We start from the raw sequence: 20,455 nt of genomic DNA on the forward strand, positions 1-20,455 counted from the left end.
TAGTCCTTTATCTGATCTAATAATATCTATATCTCAAGTCACCTCTCATCCTGAAATATAAAAGAAAGGAATAAAGAAGGTGCTGAAAGACAATATTTTCAATGAGAACTCCTGACCAAAAAAATTAATAATGAATTAATATTATCAATTCACATGTTTCGTTATAAAGCCCAAAAAGTAACACTATCAATTGTCAAAGCGAGAACAATTAATTAAAAGAATTTAACATGAGTCAAAACAAAGCTGGTTGTATTTGACAATCAATCAATTTGCAAAAAAAATGTTCTCATGTGCACAAGATCAAGATATGATCTGAAATTTAGTGTGTAAATCTCTGGCATTTGCATTATGGAAAGGCAACCAAACTGTAAGAAATTGGAGCAAAAAAACTCCAGTATTTTGAATATAATCACTTTACCTTATCACCAGCAAGTCAATAAGGTTTTTGATTCATTCACACCTAACTTCATCTTCCATCATATTTCCGCCAACTTCTTATTCTTTCCTATCACATATCATATTATATCTATCTCTTCTTTCCCTATCTCTCAAGGGGTGAGTGAAAGGGTGCAACCAAATTTTTCAGTCAATAACTAAATACATGCAACTGGATAATTCCACCCAAATTCAACTTACTTCTGATATTCCGAAAAAAATTATTGAGTACTCTGGATGTTTGAATGGGTGATCATCCTTAATCCAACCAAATGCTAAACAGATCCTTAGCATCTTGAAAATTATCACGCAACAAACAAAGGAAACACAAAAGTAACTAAAATGAACAATAGATAACCTAATTTTTTTTCGAAAGTGAAATCTGTATTAATATAAAGATGAGGAAATAGTCACGATATACACCCTCCCCAAAAGGATCAAAAAGTCAGAAACAACCGAAAAAAGCCCCAACAAACGAAACCGAAACACGCCAAACCTCCCCAAAAGGACCCAATTAAACAGCCCACAAGACCTATACAAGACCACCTACCAAAAAATGCAAAGCCTAACAAAGCCTGCAAAAAGCCCACAGACCCCCCTCACTCACAGCCCGCCAAAAGCCACTCAATAGATAACCTAAATTATAGCCTTTACGATTAGAATGACTTGCTAACAATGCAACAAACAGCGCTGCAATTTCCAAGAAGTCCGTTACAACTAGGACATCTTCGTTAATTTCAACTTTATCTTGCTTTTCATTTTCCAACAACAATCCTGCTCTTCAAGAATGATTTATTGACTCGCAAATTCAATAACCAACTAGAAAGAATACTGTGTGTGATCAAGATGCACGATCAAATATGTATTTGGTTGCTAATCTTTAATGCATTTGATGCATCCAACCAAATGCAGAAAGGGTGTGTTTTTAAGGTATGACATACTCATAACAACACAACTTTTAGATCTATCAAATGTGGTGGTGGTTGATGCATAACACTGATAATTTTACATCCTTTTTATTTTTGGATGATGTTCTGGGACAAAAAGTTGTCCATGATTTACTGAGTGGCATATTATACGGTGTTGTCCTGCATGATCAGTTTGGTCTCGTCCTGCTACCATTTTTAAAATCAAACATGAAAGAAGTAGTTTTCTGATAACTAGCACTTCATTTTTTAGCAAACTTAATGCACCAAAAGATTCTACTTTTCATATTTCTTCAACAACTAAGAACTCTATTCTTTATTTCTGATCAACATTCATTAACCTAAAAATAGAGATTTTTCCCAAACCACCACCAGCTTCCTGTCATTCAATACAAGCAATGGCATTACCCAATCCTAGCTAAAGAAAACCTACTTACTGTTGTGAGATAGGATACAGTCACGTTATTGCACATGAAAAATTTGTTTCTCTACCTAAGGGATTCATCATTTATCCACCAATTATTAGTTATAAGTAGAAAGACTGGGCAAAGAAAAATAAAGAAGGAAGCAAAAACAAAACGAATTATAAGAATCTCTCTTCAAAAAGTTGAATGCCAATTTTACCTTTAGCACCTTTTGATCTCAACTTTTGCTGATGGTGAGTTTTGAAGCAAAAAGTCCACTATTCCAGAAGGTATCCGTGCACGCTTAAATATTGTTTCACTTAAGTAATCAGCTTCTTTCCGTAACCTAGCAGCTTCTCTCCGTGACTCAGTGGCAGCTTTCTTTCTCTCCGCAACTATAACTTTTAATGACTTCAAGTTACTTAAGAACGGGAACTTACGGTTCACAAAGTCAGGAATTAAGTTGAGAACCTGAGCACAAGGGTGAATTAGGAATGACTTAACGTGAGTAGAATGATTTTGGTCAAAAACTTGAAAAAAGCATTTTAAGAAGTAAAAAAAAAAGTCTCATATTAGTAAAAGTAGAACCAAAGGAGGCACCTGAAGAGTATCTGTAGAAACTGTCAATGAATCCATATTAGTAAGCTCTTCCAGCCAGCTGAGTAGAACCAAAGGAGCCTCTGAGGAATAGTAGCTCATATCTGCGTGAATACTTAATTCTTTAACAGAAGAAAGACTGCTCCCACAAAGCCGCTGATAAGGAGAGGAGCCAGTAAAATCAAACCTTCGAAGACTTGGTGCAGAGAGCTCAATTTTTTTAAAGCCCCCAAAAGGATTAATCATAGTTACATCGACGAGCGTTGTACTTGAGATGCAGAAGGTTTGTGCACCCTGTACCGTACAATGGTCAATGATCAAACTATGCAACTTATGAAAGGCCGAAAAGGGCTCGACTATGCCATTGTTACTCCCGCGGAAGGTGAAACAATCCAGATGCAAGCTGGTTAATGCTGGCAAATTCAGACATGAAGAACTCGGAAATAAAGTGTCCTGAAAATTAAATCGCCCAGGGTGAACTGAAAGCTTAAGAGATGTTAAAGACTGGCTTGAAAAAATGCGAGCGAGGAGATAACAGTCATATTCCACAGCCGTTGCCAATCGCTGAACATTATGTGACAAAGCATAGTCTACTACCCGTCTGTGGACAATATACTCAATAGAATCATGACGCTTAAAATCAAAGATATGCAGTGGGAGTGAGCCATCACGAAGTTCCAAAAGCTTAGACACAAATTTGGAGAAAATCTTCAATGTCGAAAAGTCTGAGGGAAGTAAAATGAGCGAAGGAAGACGCTTCCAGAGATCCTTCCATCTCGTGGACAATATGCAAGTTCGCACCGCGGATTTGGTGCTCACAAATGACAAAATGTGAAGGAGAATGCAATCAGGTAAATCACTGAGCATGTATTTGTTCTCTTCATCACTCACACTCTCACTTTCACTCTCACTATGCCCAGGGGCGGACCCACGTTAGACCCAGGGGTTCAGATGAACCCCCTGAAAAAAAAATTTCTCACTTACCCCCCTATATAATATTTTTTTGAACCCCCTGAAAATTTCAATTTGCACCAAAGACCCTCTCTCTCACACACGCACTCACTACTCAGCCCTCAGTCCTCACCCTCTTTCTCTCACCCTAGGTCAAGCACACACACGCACCAGTGCACCACCGGCCACCACCACGCCACCACCAGTTCACCACGCACCCTGCGCCGCGCCTCTGCCTCTGCCTCTCTTTCTTGTCTTCTCCAGATCTCGTTGTCTAACCCTTTCTTTTTCATGAATCTTCAGTCACTCACGCCATTTCTACCTCGCAGTAGACAGGCTTCAAGTCAAATTGGTATTTTCTTATTCAATTCTTCAATTCGTGAACCTGAAACTGTGTTTGCTGAAAACAGTTGCGTAATTTCATTGCAGCAAACGCTGGTTGATCTTCTCGATTTGGTGGGTCGACGAATTTTAGTTGGTCCCGTTCTCCTCTTCACAATTTTCTGCTCAATTTTTTGTGCTTGCTGATTCAACTTTTTTGTTTTCCCTATATCTTAGTACATTGACCTTGCTGAAGGTGAACGCGCTTCATTTTTAGAGAAATTCTGGCAAGTCACAGCGAAGTGGAACTAGATTAATCATGCTGGAGCAGGGTATGAGGATGATGATGATGAGGCAATTCATGTGGTATGTGATAAAGCTGTTTTCTTTGGTCACGGATTTTGTTTCATTTCATTAATCCCCAAATTTTAGTGAATTTAAAGGATGATAACATTATTAGAACTCTGTTTCATGTGTAAATAGTTACTTGTTCATGCAATCATGAGTTGATTTGTTCCCCCATTTTGTCTTCCTGTTTGTTCTCCTCTGTTTTTTCATCTTGTTTCCATGATTATCTTAGCACCTTATCACCCATGTTTTTTCTCCTCACTTTTTATATTGAATAAACAAAAAGAAAAAAATGAAGCTTCACTTCCTTTAGCTAGTTATGGATTTGAAGCCTCTATGAATTGTATCCTTGTCTGCACTTTGTCCATCACAGCTTTGTCCTATTGTTTGTATAGTCTTGCAAATGTTCAATGGCAGTAAAGTAAGGATATTCATATGATTTGGAAATAATTTGCTGCATATTTTCCCTGCAGCTTCTCTGCCAATGATCGTGTTTCTCTGCACTGGTATTTGCATATCTTGCTGTGGTTATGAGGCTGTGATATTTGCTATTTCCTACTTGTTGTGATCCTTGCTGATTAGTATACTGAAGCCTAGCTCGTGGCTTTCTATAATGGAGTGGAATTGGTTGAATGTTGTACTCTTTTGAATGCTATGCCCCCATAATTATTTTCTTTTTCTGCTACTTGTAATGCTTTCTGTTCTGTAACTGTTTCTTTTCACTTTGCTGACCTTGTGATCCTTTGTGTGGATCTTTGGTGTTGCGCCTTGTACTGGTTCTTTGAGCTATTTTTTTGCTCTTGGTTACCTTTCCTTATCAATAAAGATTTTGCTTTCAAAAACAAAAAAATGATTTGGAAATAATTCAATTTCAACCATTCATAATAAAATTTTCTGCCTTTAAGCCAAGTATTAAGAGGCATAGGTTATGTGATTTGTGATTTTTTAGATGATGTTGTTCTTGTTGTTGTTGTGTATCTGTATGATGTGTAAAATTCTTTCGTAGGAGATTATGATCATGATATTGTAGATTTACTTTAACCAATCATGTAAAAGATTTGAACATCCTGCTTTGGGAGGCACTTTGATTACAATCTTGTTTATGAATTTTTGCACTTGGAAATTTTGTAATCTCAGATGATGCTTAGCTTAAATGTTGTGTACTTGTGTTACCATATATTGCTACTTTTCCCCCTTCAACAAGAGTTAAACTGCTGATTTAACTCATGCCTTGTTTTTTTTTTTTTGCTCTTTCTTTTGTATAAATCTAACTATTTTTACCGTTGTGTTCATATGAAAAATTTGAACCCCCTGACCCGGGGTCCTGGATCCGCCACTGACTATGCCTTCCTCGCTTCGCCTTGTCAACCCCTGAATCCATTGAATCAGTGGTCTCTTCACTTTCACTCTCGCTACGCCTTCCCCGCTTCGCCTTTGGAGGAATCAACATCTCAACCGTTGAATCAGACATTCAGATAACCTACCTAAGCATGAGATGCCAAAAAAAATATAGGGTGAGTCTTCTCCTGTGCAATCTAAAGGATCAGCCATTTGAAAGAAACAGAGAGGCAATTATAGAGTGGATTTTCATTGCGGAAAAAAACCTAGAAAGAACCCTAATAAGCATGATCGATCATACAGGAAAAATGGAAAACGAAATTCAGCAAACCCTACCTCGTTTGCGCTGGGAAAATAATGGAAAATAATCACAACCGTCACTCACGTTCAGGTTTTATAGGGTTGATAATTTGAAATTTTAATTTTGGGCCGAAGGTAAAGAAGCATCTTCATTAACATAATCATCCATTTTCCAAACAAATAAAAACATGTGGGATAAAAGCAACTAGAAAAGGAAGGAAAACAAAGTACAAAATTCTCAATTATGTCTTAAAACACTATCTTATTAAAAATCTTACTAGAAAAATTCAATGTAAAAAAATATGACTAACGAAAAATAGTATAATGAATGTTAGTTTAGACCTTTGAGTCAGTGATTTCACATATTCTGTATAAAATTTTCAGATGTTTTAGTTGGAAGAACTTTCCTGAATAAATTCGTCATATTATCATATCTCAAGGATGCTTTAATCAAAGATCTTAATAAAACGTATTCTCGGGTCTTGTGTAATACTAATATTTATGCATGGTTAGTTGATGTGGTTGTTTTAGTTTGTAATGTTGAATTCCATGAATTGACTTTGCCACATGTAAGCAAATAACTTGTTTGTGATCACCGATTATGTAAGTTTGGCAAATACTAAACATCTTCATAACCTACTAGGCCGAGCTTTAATATATTGGGGAAAACAAATTCACTGTGTCTTTAAGATAACGAAAGACTTGTTTTATTCATTCAATATCCTCATATGGGTGAAAAATTATATCTTGCTAATAAATTAAAAGCGAAAAATATTTCATGTTCAGCAGGGGTGGACCCACAACAAGCTCAAGGGGTTCAGATGAACCCCCTGAAAAATAAAATATTTCTACTTACCCCCTTGTATAATTTTTTTTGAACCCCCTGAGATTTTATATTTGCACTCAGACCCCACTTACTCCTCTCTCACACACTCACGTACTCTGATACTCACGGCTCACCCTCTCTGATTCACGCTCACCACTACCAGTCACCACGCCCAGACGCCCTCACCCTCTCGCACCCTCATCACGGCACGGCGACACCACCGGCCACCACCATGCCACCACTAGTCCAGTTCTCCTTTCTCTTCTCAAGCTTGAATATGATTTTCCCTAAATTTGGAATCCCTAATTCTCCATCTTGGCTTGTAATTCTAAATCCTATTCCTACTCCTTCAAACCTCGCTTCGCCTCGCCTTGCCTTTCCTTCGTATGCAGGTATTTTGTTTTGTTCCTTCTTGACTTCTTGTAGATGCGTGATTGTCTGATTGTCAATTGAGATACGTTGTTGTTGTTGTGTTAGTTTGTCAATTTGTTTATCTTTGGGAATCAATTTGTACTTCAGAGAATTCACCTGTTCAATTTGTTTATCCTAGTTTCTTGTTTTCAAGATTTTCCCCTTCCCATGGATATTGAGAAACTGTTACGGTTTGTCTTAGGTTTTTGGGGGCTACATTTTTTTGCAATGATTTGCTGTGTGGCTATTGGCAAACTGTTAATGATGTATTTAGAATGGAGTGCTATTTGGAACATGAGTATTGTGATATCGGTGTTGGATGGTGTGTATGGTATTGGAGCATTCAGAGTTTCATACTTCTTCAGCAGAGGTAATCAGAAGACAGGGCTTCTTTTAATGCTTGTTTTCTTTATTTTTGGATTTTGTTTAAGGTTAATAAGTCTGTCAAAGGAGTAGTAAGATCAGGTATGAATGGATGAAGTGCATCTTGGAATTCATGAAGCTTTGTTATACATTGTTGGGATTCATTAGCGATATTGGGGGCATGGTCTTGACAGCAATATGATATGTGGCTTTTAATTGTGAGGATCTATGTGAGAAGAAGGTTGATAGTTTTGCAGGGTTCATTCTTGGGCATTTGGCAGAGTTGCATTAGCTTAATTGGTTAGTGAATTTCCATGGCTGGAATTGCTCGTGTTAGGAATTAGCTTTGGCATTTGAAGATGGTCTAGACTATAGTGCTCCTTGGAGGTATCTCTTTGTCTTGAGTAATTTAGTACTCTTTTTAGTCATGTATAATAAATCTGCCCTTCTATTCTGGTCTATTGTAGTGGGATTGATTAATTTAATTTCACTTTTGCTGACAAAAAAAAAGTGTGCATGTAGTCTTCTTTTAATTATATTTTTATCGATTTGCTAATTTGAAAATTTTGAACCCCTGATCCCGGGGTCCTGGATCCGCCACTGATGTTCAGTATGACTAACAAATTGCATTAATGCTCTATAACTCTAAGATATGATACTTCCGGAACAAGTAGTTTTTTATCTTCTTCTCAAAGTTTAAAAATATCTTTATTTACATCTAATAATCATCAAGTGCATCAAAATTTAAAAATAACTACATGCACTTTTTCTCTAAGGCACCTTGATAGATGATTTTTTACATCAATTTAGAACATGTGAAGAGCTAAATTGATCACCTTTTTTAACAAAAACAAAATTGATCACCTCTCAAGTTATTTTTAATTTGCATATTTCATGACTAAATTGATAGATTTCAATTCTTTTAGGGAACAAAATATTATTTATTATTTTTATGTCTATTGGACATTTAGGTAGTGTTTGGTGATGGAACGGAACAAGACAGAACAGAACGAAACGGGATAGAACAGGTTAGAACATGACAATAATGTTTTGTGTGTTGTGTTTGGTAACTCCAAGTCATTAGAACATAACCATAATTTTAATTACATATATAACCCTGCATGTTTAATATTTGATTGAGGAAAAATTGAACGCAATTGAACATTATGCATAGAAACTGTTTGTTGTTGGTTACTTCATGAAATAATCACTTATTTCTTTAAAATAATAACTTATATATTATTTAAGTTGTTTCAGTATGCTTTTGAAAAAAACAGAAATCTGATTATATCTTTAAGGTATTTCAAGTGCGTTTGTTCAGATTAAAAAATAATGATTTTAAACTCTATAATTTTTTTTTTATTTTTAGAGATTTTGAGAAAAGCATAAGTTTATTCGTGTTTGACTGCTCTAATTAATTTTTTTTTTATCTCTTCTAATCTATCATAATAGATTTTCATGATAAGCTAAAGTAGCTTCTTCAAATAATCTATTTTCAGCTTTTAGAAAAGCTAAAACAAACATAAAAGTGATTTTACTTTTAAAAATATAATTGATTCTATTTTAAGTAATTTTCTTAAAAAACAGAAATTCATTTAACTTTGTTTACAAATATAATAAGTGTTTTTCACTTTAGAAGTGATTTTAAACGGTTTAGATACAAAATATTTCAAATATAGATTAGGAGTATTTTTGACCGTGTAAAAGTTTTAAGAGAGTGTTTCATTATGTTCCCTTTTGTTCCACATTTTTCCAGGGAACCAAAGTATCTCGTTCATGTCACTTTTTATTCCGTTCCAATTCATCTTAAAAATATGACAAATACATAACGGAACTCATAAATCATGTTCCGTTCCCTTCTCACCTGTCTACCAAATAAACGCTACCTTATATTTTATTATAGAATGTTAGAAAACGAAATTTAATTTATTTGTAAAAAGAAAATTAAAAAATATATGGTGTTTGATGTCAATGGAGTCACTTATTTCTTTTGAGCAAATTCTCACCATTTCATTTAAATGAAATACATTTATCCGAAGTAAATATTTTATAGAATTCATTCTGATTTGGAGACTCACAAATCATATATGCATTACACTTCAAGAGTAATTCTATCCTACTAGCTAAATATCAATCACTTTTTTAAACATATTTTAACCATATAATTGTCAAACAAATTAATTCTCTCAATCGCAATTCTATTCTACTTTTTATTATAAGAAACCTAATTCTATTAAACATAAACAAATGGACAAACCTAATTGAAACGAGAAATGTGCTACACATGGATGAACATTCTGCCGAGGTTCGATGGTAGGCAAAGATTTAGACAAACATAAAATTGCACATAATATGGCAAATTTGCAAGTAAATTGAACAAGAAGCTTAATTGGCTGGAAGGTTAAGGTAGCATAAAAGATATTTTGCCACTTATACCAGCACCAATATTGCAGACAACTTAATGTTATTAGGCGGGAACAGCAGAGCTTCTCTACACTTGCTCGTCAGTAATCGTCATTCCATTTGTGTGTTAAATTCAGTCATAACCAACATTTTCTTAACTGTCTCCTATCCCTGCTTGTAGGTTGCATCTCATTAGTACATGGACAGTATATTACAGAGGGACTGTATAAAATCCCCGAGGTGATTAATCTCTTGGTACCTTCTAATCAAAGTTTCCAGGAATGTCAATGTCTGTGTCTGAAGAATTAGAAAGTTCAACCAGAGGGTCCTGGGGATCAAATGAAGAAAAGGATTTAGAAAGTTCAAACAGAGGGCGTGAAAGATGAAGAAAAGGATGGTTGTATTTGACAATCAATCAATTTGCAATAAAATATGTTGGGTTAAAAACTATAACCGTCCCTGAACTTTGAGCGAGTTTTGAAAACCGTCTCTCGCCGGAAAATTATCTGAAAACCATCCTCAGACTTTCAAAAACAAATTGGACCTGTCCCTCCGACCACCATAGCTCCGGCAAGCTGCTTATGTGGCATTCCACGTCAGTTAATGAGCCTATGTGTAATTTTTTTATTATTTAAAATTAAAAAAAAATTAATTAGAAATTAATCTAATTAAAAAATTCCTATTTAAAACTACTCATTTCCTATTCATTTAAAAAATTAAAATTTTGAATTTTTTATGATTTCTTCTTCTTCTTCTTGCTGCTCTCCTCACCCCCTTTTCATTCCCTTCCATAAAAAAAACCCTAAATCCCATTTCATCTCCTGAATCAAACCTTAAATCCCTTCCCAAACAAATCGAACCCTAAATCCTTTCCCAAACGGCCAGATCTAAACGATTAAACTTTGATTTTCCATTTGCATGTTGTTGTTGTTGTGTTAGTTTCTTCTTCTTCTCTTTTTTTTTCTGGTTTGCTTGACAGATCTGTGGGGTTGGGTTTGAGTTTCCTGGTGGTGGGGGTTGTTCGATGGGGGTGAGGGTGGTGGGAGTAAGGGTGGTCGATTTCTGCTCTGGTGGTAGGTATGGGTTTCTGGGTTGGTGAGGTTGGGGGTGGTGGGTGGGTGTGGTGGGTATGGGTTTCTGGGTATGTGAGGTTGGGGGTGGTGGGTTTGTGCCGTGGTGAGGTTGAGGGTGGTGGGAGTGAGGGTGGTTGATTTTTGCTCTGGTGGTGGGTGGGTTTCTGGGTTGGTGAGGTTGGGGGTGATGGGTTTGTGCCGTGGTGGTGGGTGGGCGTGGTGGTGCGTGAGGTTGGGGGTGGTGGCAGTGGTTTCTTGTTCTCTTCCCTCTCCAACCCCACCCCAGAATCTGATGCAGTGTTTTCCTTCTCTGTTTTACTCTGTTTCAAGAGCAATGTTCAATGCAGAATGTTCAAAGATGGAACCTTACAAGATTTCTGGGTTCAAAGGGGGTTTAGGGTTAATTTAGGATAATTGGGTTAAATAAAATAATTAGGAATTTTTTTAATTTTAAATAATAAAAAAATTACACGTAGGCTCATTAATTGACGTGGACAGCCACGTAAGCACGTTGGTCGGACCTATGGTGGCCGGAGGGACGGGTCGAAATTGTTTTCAATAGTCTAAGGATGGTTTTCAGATAATTTTCCGGCGAGGGACGGTTTTCAAAACTCGCTCAAAGTTCAGGACGATTATAGTTTTTAACCCAAATATGTTTGCATGCCCACAAAATCAAGATTTGATCTGAAATTTGAGATGCAAAACTCTAGCATTTTCATTTTGAAAATAAAGCCAAACAGCCAAAAAATAACTCCAGTATTCCCTTCACACCAAAGATCACAAGTTATCATCACTTAACCATATCACCAACAAGTCAATAACTAAATACATGCAACTGAACATTTGCACCAAAATTCATCTTCTGATATTCCGAAAACAAAATATTGAGTACTCCGGATGTTTGAATGGGTGATCATCCTTAATCTAACCAAATTCGAAACAGACGGTAGGATATGCAAAATTATAACGCAACTAAAACAAAGGAAACACATAACTAACTTTTTTTTTAAGAATAAACACATAAGTAACTATAGCCTTATTTTAAAAAGAATGACTTGCTAACAAAGACACAAACAGCACTGCAACTTCCAATATGCAAACAAAGGCCCTTTAAAACTTTGACTTCTTCGCCAATTTCAAGTTTACATTGCTTCCCATTTTCCATCAACAATCCTGCTTGTAAAGAATGATTTATTGACTACGCAAATTTTATAATCAACTAGAAAGAATACTACATGTGATCAAGATGCACCCAACCAAATATGTATTTGGTTGTTAAGCTATCATGCATTTGATGCACTGACCAATGCACAAAGGGTGTGTTTTTAAGGTATGACATACACAGAACAGCACAATATAATTAAATTAACTAAGTCACTGCACAACTTTTAGTTCTATCAAATGTGTAGGTGGTTGGTGCATAACATTAATAATTTTGCAAACATTTTTCTTTTTCGATGATGTTCTGTGTGGGACAAAAAGTTGCCCATGATTTCCTGAGCGACATATTTTAAGACTAGTGTGCTGTCCTGCATGTTTAGTTTTGTATTGTCCTGCTACCATTTTCAAAATCAAACGTGAAAGAAGTATTTTTCTGATAACTAGCACTCTGTATTCAATCAAATTTTATGCACCAAAAGATTCTACTTTTCACATTTCTTCAACATCTAAAAACTCTTTATTCTTTTTTTCTGATCAACATCCATTAACGTCAAAATAGAGATTTTTCCCAAACCACCAGCCACTTCCTTTCATTCAATACAAGCAATGACATTACCCCATCCTAGCAAAAGAGAACCGACTTACTGTTGTGAGAAGGATACAAACAATCACATTATTGCACATGTACAATTTGTTTCTCAACCCAAGGGATTCATAATTTATCCATCAATAATTTAAAAGCAGAGAGACTGAGCAAAGAACAATAGGGAAGGAAGGAAAAACAAAACAAATTATAAGAATCTCTTTTCAAAAAGTTGAATGCCAATTTTACCTTTAGCACATTTTGGTCTCAACTTTTGCTGTTGGTGAGTTTTGAAGCAAAAAGTCCACTATTCCAGCAGGTATCGGTGCACGCTCATATATTGTTTTCCCTAAGTATTTAGCTTCTTTCCGTAACCTGGCAGCTTCTCTCCGTGACGCAGTAGTGGCTTTCTGTATCTTCGCAGCTATCATTGTCATTCTAAGAATATATGAAAGTCGCTGCACTTTAACTTTCAATGACTTCAGGTTACTTAAGAATGGGAGCTTACGGTTCACTAAGTCAGGAATTAAGAAGAGAACCTAAGCAATGAGAAATGAGGGTGAATTAGGAACGATAAAACGCAAGTAGACTGATATTTAACAAAATTTGAAATTAAAAAGCATCTTAAGAAGTAAGTAAAAATAAAGTCCCAAAGCCTGCCAAGGCACCTGAAGAGTATTTGTAGAGACTGTCAATGATTTGATATTAGTAAGCTCTTCCAGCCAGCTGAGTAGAACCAAAGGAGGCTCTGGGGAATATGAGCCCATATATGCATCGATACTTAATTCTTTAACAGAAGAAAGACTGCTCCCACAAAGCCGCTTATAGGGAGAGGAGCCAGTAAAATCAAACCTTTGAAGACTTGGTGCAGAGAGCTCAATTTTGTGAAAGTCCCCAAAAGGAGTACGCATAGTTACATCGACAAGTGTTGTACTTGATATGCAGAAGGTTTGTGCATTCTTAACGGTACAATTGCGAATGATCAAACTATGCAACTTCTTAAAGGCCGAAAAGGGCTCAACTTGGCCATTGTTACTCCCGTGGAAGGTGAAACCAACCAGATGCAAGCTGGTCAATGCTGGCAAATTCAGACATGAAGATATTGGAAATGAAGTGCTAAAAGTATTATATTGCTTAGGGTGAACGGAAAGCTTAAGAGATGTTAAAGACTGGCATGAAAAAATGCGAGCGACGTGACAATAGTCATATTCCACAGTCATTGCCAATCGCTGAACATTATGTGACAAAGCATAGTCTACTACCCGTCTGTGGACAATATACTCAATAGAACCATGACGCTCAAAATCAAAGCTGTGCAGCGGGAGTGAGCCATCACGAAGTTCCAAAAGCTTAGACACGAATTTGGTGAAAATCTTCAATGTCGAAAAGTCTGGGGAAAGTAAAATGAGCGAAGGAAGACTTTTCCATAGATCCTTCCATCTTGTGGATAATATGCAAGTTTGAACTGCATTCCTGGCTTTCACAAATGACAAAATGTGAAGCAGAACGCAATCGGGCAAATCACTAAGCCTGTCATTGTTCACTTTACTCTCACTCTCACTTTCACCTTCACTATGTCTTCCTCGCTTTGCCTTCTCAACTGTTGAATCAGTACTATCTTCATTTTCACTCTGGCTGGGCATTTCTGGCTTCGCCTTCGGCGGAATCAACATCTCAACCGTTGAATCAGACATTCAGATAAGTGCCTATGCATGTAAAGGAAAAAAATATATAGAATGATTCTTCTGCAATCTAAAGTAACAGAGATGCAATTATAGAGTGGATTTTCAAAACTAAGCAAAGTCATGTTCGATTGCATTGGGGGAAAAAACCTAGAAAGAACCCTAATAAGTATCAGCAAGCATGATCAATCATACAGGAAAAATGGAAAATGAAATTCATTCGGGAATGGAGAAATACCTCTAGATTGAGCGGCTCTACTTTGTTCGCGCTGTGGAAACGAAGGAGTAAGGAGTCGAGAGATTGAAATGAATGAATCTCAACTGTTTGACAATTCCCCTGAACCCGAACTTAACACCTAAACCCAAACGCAAACCCAATATAGGTGCAAAATATTAAACCCAAACCCAAACCCTTGGGTTTCGGGTTACCCAAACTCAAATTTAAAACCCGATGTGGGCGCCGAACCCTCAAAAATCTGAAATACCCGATCTGAAAACAACATGAGCATAAGCTGATTAAACCTCATCATCTTTCCAATAGAAAGGAAAAATTATAGTTCATAAATATAAGCTGATAAACAACATAATTCATGAATTTATAAACATCTCAATTCTAAATGTCTAATTAAGCTTCATTCTTCAAAATTCTTTTAATTAAACTTCCCGATCGAAGTCTTCAACAAACAACAACAACCACAAATAAAATAACAAAAACAACCACAAATTCGGGTTTGGGTGCGGGTTTAATCAATCTCACACTCAAACTCAAACAAGTTTTAAAATTCGGATGAAACTCAAACCCAAAAATATCGGGTTTCGCCCGAAATTTCGGGCTAGGTTCAGGTAGGGCCCGTGAATTTGGGTTTTCTTGTCATCTCTAATCTCTCCCAACAAATATTTTTCCTAAAATTCATACTCATGCTCTCATTCACGGGGTCTAACTTATTAACACTTTATTGGTCAAATCTCAAATAAAGAGAAACTAGTGCTCATTAGTGATGCAGGCAATGATTTTTCAACCAAATTTTTTTTGAGGAAGGACTCAATATATAGTAGTTATTTTATACAGATACAGTATAACAATTGTCCCCAACGGATCTAGCACATAGAATGACAAATTGCAACTAAATTCAATAAGCTTAATTGACTTATAGGTGGTGGAACATTTCTGAGAAGTTCATTTTAATATGACTAAGTTTAGTACAATATTAGGATATTTGTATATGATGATGAGTTGAAGACAACAAGAACCAAAATGTCCAAGACAATAGACAACATAAATGTAACTAGCTGAGAAGACGAGTAAGACAAACTATATTTATTTACAAGTACATGTACAGAAGTTCGAAACAAGTCTATTTCTATGGTATCAATGCTTTGATCCATTGAGTGGCACAGCATATCGCCATAGTTTCATCTCTTAGATTTATTGTCTCAATGCTTTGATCTGAACTAAATTATCAGAGTCAGGGGCATTTTATTAACATGAGCCCTAGCTAATTAGTATTTCATGATATAAACAGTCAAGGAAGATCAACGGATGACATATACACAAACAATATTGCAGACTCCTTAATGTTAGGCGGGAACAGCAGAGCTTCTCTACACTTGCTCATCAGAGAATGGCCATTCCATTTGTGAGTGTTAAATTTGGTCATAACCCAAATTTTCTTAATTGTCTTGTATCACTGCTTCTAGATCTGTGCATCTTATTAGTACATGAACAATATATTACAGAGAGCCTGTATAAAATCACAGACGTGATGAATCTCTTGGGACCTTTTAATCAAAGCTTCCAGGAATGTCAATATCTGTGTCTGAAGAATTAGAAAGTTCAACCAGAGGTTCCTGTACATCAAACAAACCTCACGTTAATAAGTAATAACTATGGAGAATTAGGTTACTTATGCAGCTCTTGCATTTACTAATGTACCAGTAGCTCCATGTTAAGTTTCATTGGTATAGTTCAAGTGGAGCCACCTGTACAGTTGTGGGAGTTGTGAATACAAGAGCCACATAGGCAAAACTACTCTACAAAACAAACAACTCAAACAATACCTGCTCATCATCATTTGGCGAAGAATGACTAATATCCAGTGGCAGAGAGTTCTTAAAGTGATCTGCAGATTCAGGCAATTCCTGAACAAGTAAATCACCCTAATACCCATTAGAAGCTTTTATTTTGTCAATGCTTGAAAAAAGGTGTCTGAATAATTGAAATTTGAGGTAAAAAAACATTTAGAACTACCTCATCACCGGGGTTCACAGCACGATTGTTAGAAACTTCAGCAGCAACGGCCTCAGAAGGATCTTCAGAAATACCCTGAATACACACCACAATTTTTTTATGTAAATGCTAAATGGAACAACAGTACTGAGGATAAACTTGCAATATGTGAAAGAGTTCTACTTGCTCATCTTGGATGACAGGCAATTCCCCTGGAAGAACAGTAGGCTTGACATCAATAGAAAGGTCCTGCAAATTCCATCAAGTTGGTATCCAAATCACTTTATTATGTGTTTAGTACTGATGTAATTAACAGTATCTAAAAATGTCACTTAGCATTTACAATTGGCTTCCAATCAGGGAATACACCTGGAAAACATAGAAAACTACATCTTACATACCGGTTCACTTTGCAAAACAGAAATACTTCTTCCTCCTTTCCTGAGAACTCTGAGTGTCCCCTGTCATAGTTAAGAAGCAGACTCAGTGGGAATGAATGCAAGGAAAAAACGGAACAAATATATTAGACCAGCATATCATATATCTGGATCTAACTTGCCACTACTAAGGCCTAGGGGCCATTTGCTATAAAGCCCCAGCCAGTTCTTATACCTGTAAGAACTTAGTCCAGATCATCAACAATGAAATGGCACCGTAAAAAATGATAAATGGATATGGTTTAGTTGCATAATCTAAAGAGATCCAAAATAGTTTCCAATCAACTTAAGGAGGGGATTATATAAAAGGAAAAAAAAAAGTCAGATTCTGATCATTTTATTTTAAATCTAATGACTTGATTTTTGGCATTACATGATTGCATAGTTTGAAGTTTAACCTATATAGCTGACACCACCTAGTGGAAAAGGCTAATGTTGTTATTGGACTTTAAATGAAGTGCAGAAGTTGAACAAAGCATTATATCCAAAATGTACACATTAGCATAATGACTCACCTTATTAGCCCACATAAGGCCGCATGCATTGCATAAAGTTCTAGGTCCATCAGGGCCACGGCGCATTGCAGGAGTGTTATTTTCACTGACACCACAATGTTGACATCTACGTCTGGAGGACATGAAAAAACAAGAAGCATGAATGATGTATCTCACACAAAAGAACCATTACATTTGAATAAAATAATATATATACAAAAAGTATCCAAGCTTAAAACTCACAGAGATTCAGAATTAGGAGTGCCATTTTGACCAGAACTCTGAGCAGAATCCCAATTAGATGAACCTGGGCCTTCCTTCAAGGATGCAAACTGGCCATTCTTCCGATGCATCCTAGCGAGAAAAAAAAAAGAAAAAAGAAGACAACAAAAACATAATCAAAAAAGACATTTATTATTTTCTTATAAAAACATCAAATTTAGAAAGCAATTTGAAATCAAACAAAACCATAATAAAAAAAAGACATTTATATTTTCTTATAAAAACACCAAATTTAGAAAACAATTTGAAATCAAACAAAACCATACAAGGAGTGGATAACAGTATTGGACCTCAAATGACCAAAATGGCATTCAATTACCAATTATCCAGAGACAATGCATTATGTTCCTCACTCCTCACTTTTAGCTGTTGAGAAGTATGCTCACTGATTTGCCTTACCTGATAATAAGTCTAAGATTTCACTGTATGATAATTCAATATAAATAAATTTATTCAGACCGAGCATGAAACCTCTTTTACATTAATGGTGTTGGTGGCTTTTCCCAACATATTTGCTTTACTGTTTTGCAAAGAGGATTACGAAGCTATATTGAATTTATTTATTTCTACTTCACTCCTCAAGAAGAAAAAAGACCAGTATTCTACTTTCTCTAAAGTTGAAATTTTTAACAGTCTTGTCTGGAATATTGTGTGCAGAGTTGAGCTGACACTTGGCCAAGATGCAAAACATATAAATAACTTCCTGAGCTTTACCACAACTCTTGAGGTTTACAAACAATATTCTAAGACAACAGAGTGACCATATTTCATCACTGCCAAGACAATTTCGGTAAACAAATTCATACAAGTAAAATAAGTCATTCACTAATGGGGTGAAAGGGTGTGTTGTAATATATTTACCTCTGTGCCACCTCTTTTCTCACGGTGTACCTAATTTTCTTGTCAAAACATCTTTCCTTGCGTTTTTCACGGAACCTGACCAAGGAAGCTATTCTTCGTGAAAGGTTTGAACGCTTTGGATTGCCATCCGTCCCCTAGATATTGCAGTAGCCAATGCACAAATGCAAGCATAAAAATGCAATTCATGTTAACAACCTGTTATTGTTAAGCAAATATCTTCATTACCCTGTTACTTTGATCAAGTGGTACTTCAACTGTAGACATGCTTGCCTGCACATCACGTCCTCCCAAAAGCAGCAAAACGGCTTGCACCTGCAATGTTAAATTTGATTATCAAACAGTTCAATAGCTAAACCCTCAATCATTGTCCTTTGGGAGAGTCAAGCAGTAAATATGTTTAATTTAAAGAGTTTTGAAGTACTCCCTCATTCCTTATTATAAAAACCAAATTGGAGATATAGCTTGGTCCGTTTATAAGAACCAACTTGTAGTTTGTGGTGCATTAATCTTTTTTAGCAAGAACGCCCTTATTTAATTATACCATATAGTCTTTGAGTTTTTGCCATATACTGCTTAGGAACTCGAACAGCTGATTCTTCACATCACAACACAGATTACAATAACAGACTTCAAATAATCCAACTTTACACTTCTGCAGCGCTTTTCCGGTTCACACCCAAGCCTCACATATCTTTCTTTTCAATTATGTTATGACCCAATAAAGGAATAGACGAGTAGTCCACATGCCCCGTAGGGAACTATTGATTTAGCATCACACCTTTAGACCAAACTACTTTGCTGATTGGATTTTATTACACTGTCTACGGCTTCATTATGCGCGCTCTAAAAGAAGTTCTATAAAAATCAGTGTTATTAATTGTGGATGGCGGGTCATGGCGAAAAGCCAAAATCCCGCCATACATGATTAAAAATTGCGGAATATGGTGGAAATAGCGGCCATATGGTGGGATATCGGCCACAGCGGAAAAACACCATGAGAAACTGCCATGGCAGATATTTGATAACACTGATAAAAATATATTGATAATCAGCAAGCCACTGAACTTAGCATTTCATTTTATCTTATTAAGTAAAACCCTGTGTAAGTTTGATTAATATACAGTCCTAACTACAATTTAACAACTCATGTACTAAATTCAACAAAACCAGACCTGTCCCCAATTACTATGAATTATGCCAACAAAACAACAAGCTACAATAAGAACAACAACTAGCACAATCAAACAAAAAGAAAAAACCTTAGAAGTGATAGGAAGTTTCCAAGAAAAAGTGGAAAAAGTAGATAAAAATGTAAATTAACCTTCTGAGGTGTGACAGCGGGAAAGACATAAACCTCACCCTCAAAAGAGAGAGTGAGCTCACTAGTACGCGAAGGCAAAACAACTGCTTCGTGATTCGCACTCACTGCAACGCTCACTGGATTGACATCCGCCTCCTCCAACTCATCCATAGCATCATCATCATCACCGGCAGCACCGTCGTCGTCGTCGAGCGGTATCGCAGGGTCCTCGAACTGCAGAGGCTGTGGTGGATTCACGGCCGCCATCGATTTCTGAATTTGTGGACAGGAGTAGGAACCCTAATTTGGAAGCTAGCTCCATGGATCGAACTCAGACACAGACTCAGTCTCCATGAATGAATTGAATTCGGGAGGTGAGAGAAGGTTCGAGAAGGAGATCGAATGAAGACGCTAATAACAAAATTAGGTTTCTATATTATTCAATATTAGTGTTTTAAAAATAAGGGTAATATAGAAGTAATAAAAAATTACAATTCATTTGGTTTCGTTTATTTTCCAAATAATATAATGGTAAATTTTTTATGTTTCATTATAATATAATAGTCAAATTAGTCCCTAAGTTTGTAAGCGAGTTTGATTTTAGACCCTTTGACGAAAAACGACGTTTAGTAGCGGTCAAAAACTGCCAGTAATTGTAAAAATGACTGCCACTAAACGTCATTTTTTTCTCAAATTGACTAAAATCAAACACACTTACAAACGCAGGGCCTC

The 20,455-nt window shown here is 36.2% G+C and overlaps 4 protein-coding genes across 9 annotated transcripts; 1 reads left to right on the top strand and 3 right to left on the bottom strand.

The window, feature by feature from the left end:
• Positions 1-1,987: 1,987 nt before the first annotated feature.
• Positions 1,988-3,346, bottom strand: LOC130747915 (F-box/LRR-repeat protein At4g14096-like). The gene is made up of 2 exons (XM_057600978.1): positions 2,354-3,346; positions 1,988-2,236 (listed from the first exon to the last, which is right to left on the bottom strand). The coding sequence occupies exons 1-2, from the start codon at positions 3,227-3,229 to the stop codon at positions 1,988-1,990; spliced, it is 1,125 nt and encodes a 374-aa protein (XP_057456961.1). The 5' UTR covers positions 3,230-3,346.
• A 2,156-nt stretch (positions 3,347-5,502) lies between these two features.
• LOC130719416 (uncharacterized) lies at positions 5,503-7,813 on the top strand. 2 transcript variants are annotated; one of them, XM_057570046.1, is made up of 3 exons: positions 6,141-6,838; positions 7,060-7,227; positions 7,478-7,813. In XM_057570046.1, the coding sequence occupies exons 1-3, from the start codon at positions 6,679-6,681 to the stop codon at positions 7,510-7,512; spliced, it is 363 nt and encodes a 120-aa protein (XP_057426029.1). In that variant the 5' UTR covers positions 6,141-6,678; the 3' UTR covers positions 7,513-7,813. The 2 variants fall into 2 exon arrangements, 1 of the variants encoding a protein (XP_057426029.1); XR_009012903.1 differs by lacking the exon at positions 7,060-7,227 and having other exon boundaries at positions 5,503-6,838; positions 7,289-7,813.
• A 1,578-nt stretch (positions 7,814-9,391) lies between these two features.
• LOC130719386 (F-box/LRR-repeat protein At3g26922-like) lies at positions 9,392-14,510 on the bottom strand. 4 transcript variants are annotated; one of them, XM_057570022.1, is made up of 4 exons: positions 14,361-14,510; positions 13,109-14,146; positions 12,690-12,979; positions 9,392-9,951 (listed from the first exon to the last, which is right to left on the bottom strand). In XM_057570022.1, the coding sequence occupies exons 2-3, from the start codon at positions 14,132-14,134 to the stop codon at positions 12,692-12,694; spliced, it is 1,314 nt and encodes a 437-aa protein (XP_057426005.1). In that variant the 5' UTR covers positions 14,135-14,146; positions 14,361-14,510; the 3' UTR covers positions 9,392-9,951; positions 12,690-12,691. The 4 variants fall into 4 exon arrangements, with proteins under 4 accessions (XP_057426005.1, XP_057425999.1, XP_057426011.1 ...); XM_057570016.1 differs by lacking the exon at positions 9,392-9,951 and adding an exon at positions 11,474-11,869; XM_057570028.1 differs by lacking the exon at positions 9,392-9,951 and adding an exon at positions 12,420-12,479.
• Positions 14,511-15,425: 915 nt separating this feature from the next.
• Positions 15,426-20,160, bottom strand: LOC130719406 (GATA transcription factor 24-like). 2 transcript variants are annotated; one of them, XM_057570038.1, is made up of 10 exons: positions 19,745-20,160; positions 18,649-18,735; positions 18,424-18,557; positions 17,524-17,634; positions 17,302-17,413; positions 16,751-16,810; positions 16,533-16,598; positions 16,371-16,445; positions 16,181-16,261; positions 15,426-15,970 (listed from the first exon to the last, which is right to left on the bottom strand). In XM_057570038.1, the coding sequence occupies exons 1-10, from the start codon at positions 19,988-19,990 to the stop codon at positions 15,905-15,907; spliced, it is 1,038 nt and encodes a 345-aa protein (XP_057426021.1). In that variant the 5' UTR covers positions 19,991-20,160; the 3' UTR covers positions 15,426-15,904. The 2 variants fall into 2 exon arrangements, with proteins under 2 accessions (XP_057426021.1, XP_057426019.1); XM_057570036.1 differs by having other exon boundaries at positions 16,181-16,279; positions 19,745-20,147.
• Between the last annotated feature and the right edge of the window lie 295 nt (positions 20,161-20,455).

Source organism: Lotus japonicus, chromosome 1, assembly GCF_012489685.1.
Source record: "Lotus japonicus ecotype B-129 chromosome 1, LjGifu_v1.2".
Classification (NCBI taxonomy): domain Eukaryota; kingdom Viridiplantae; phylum Streptophyta; class Magnoliopsida; order Fabales; family Fabaceae; genus Lotus; species Lotus japonicus.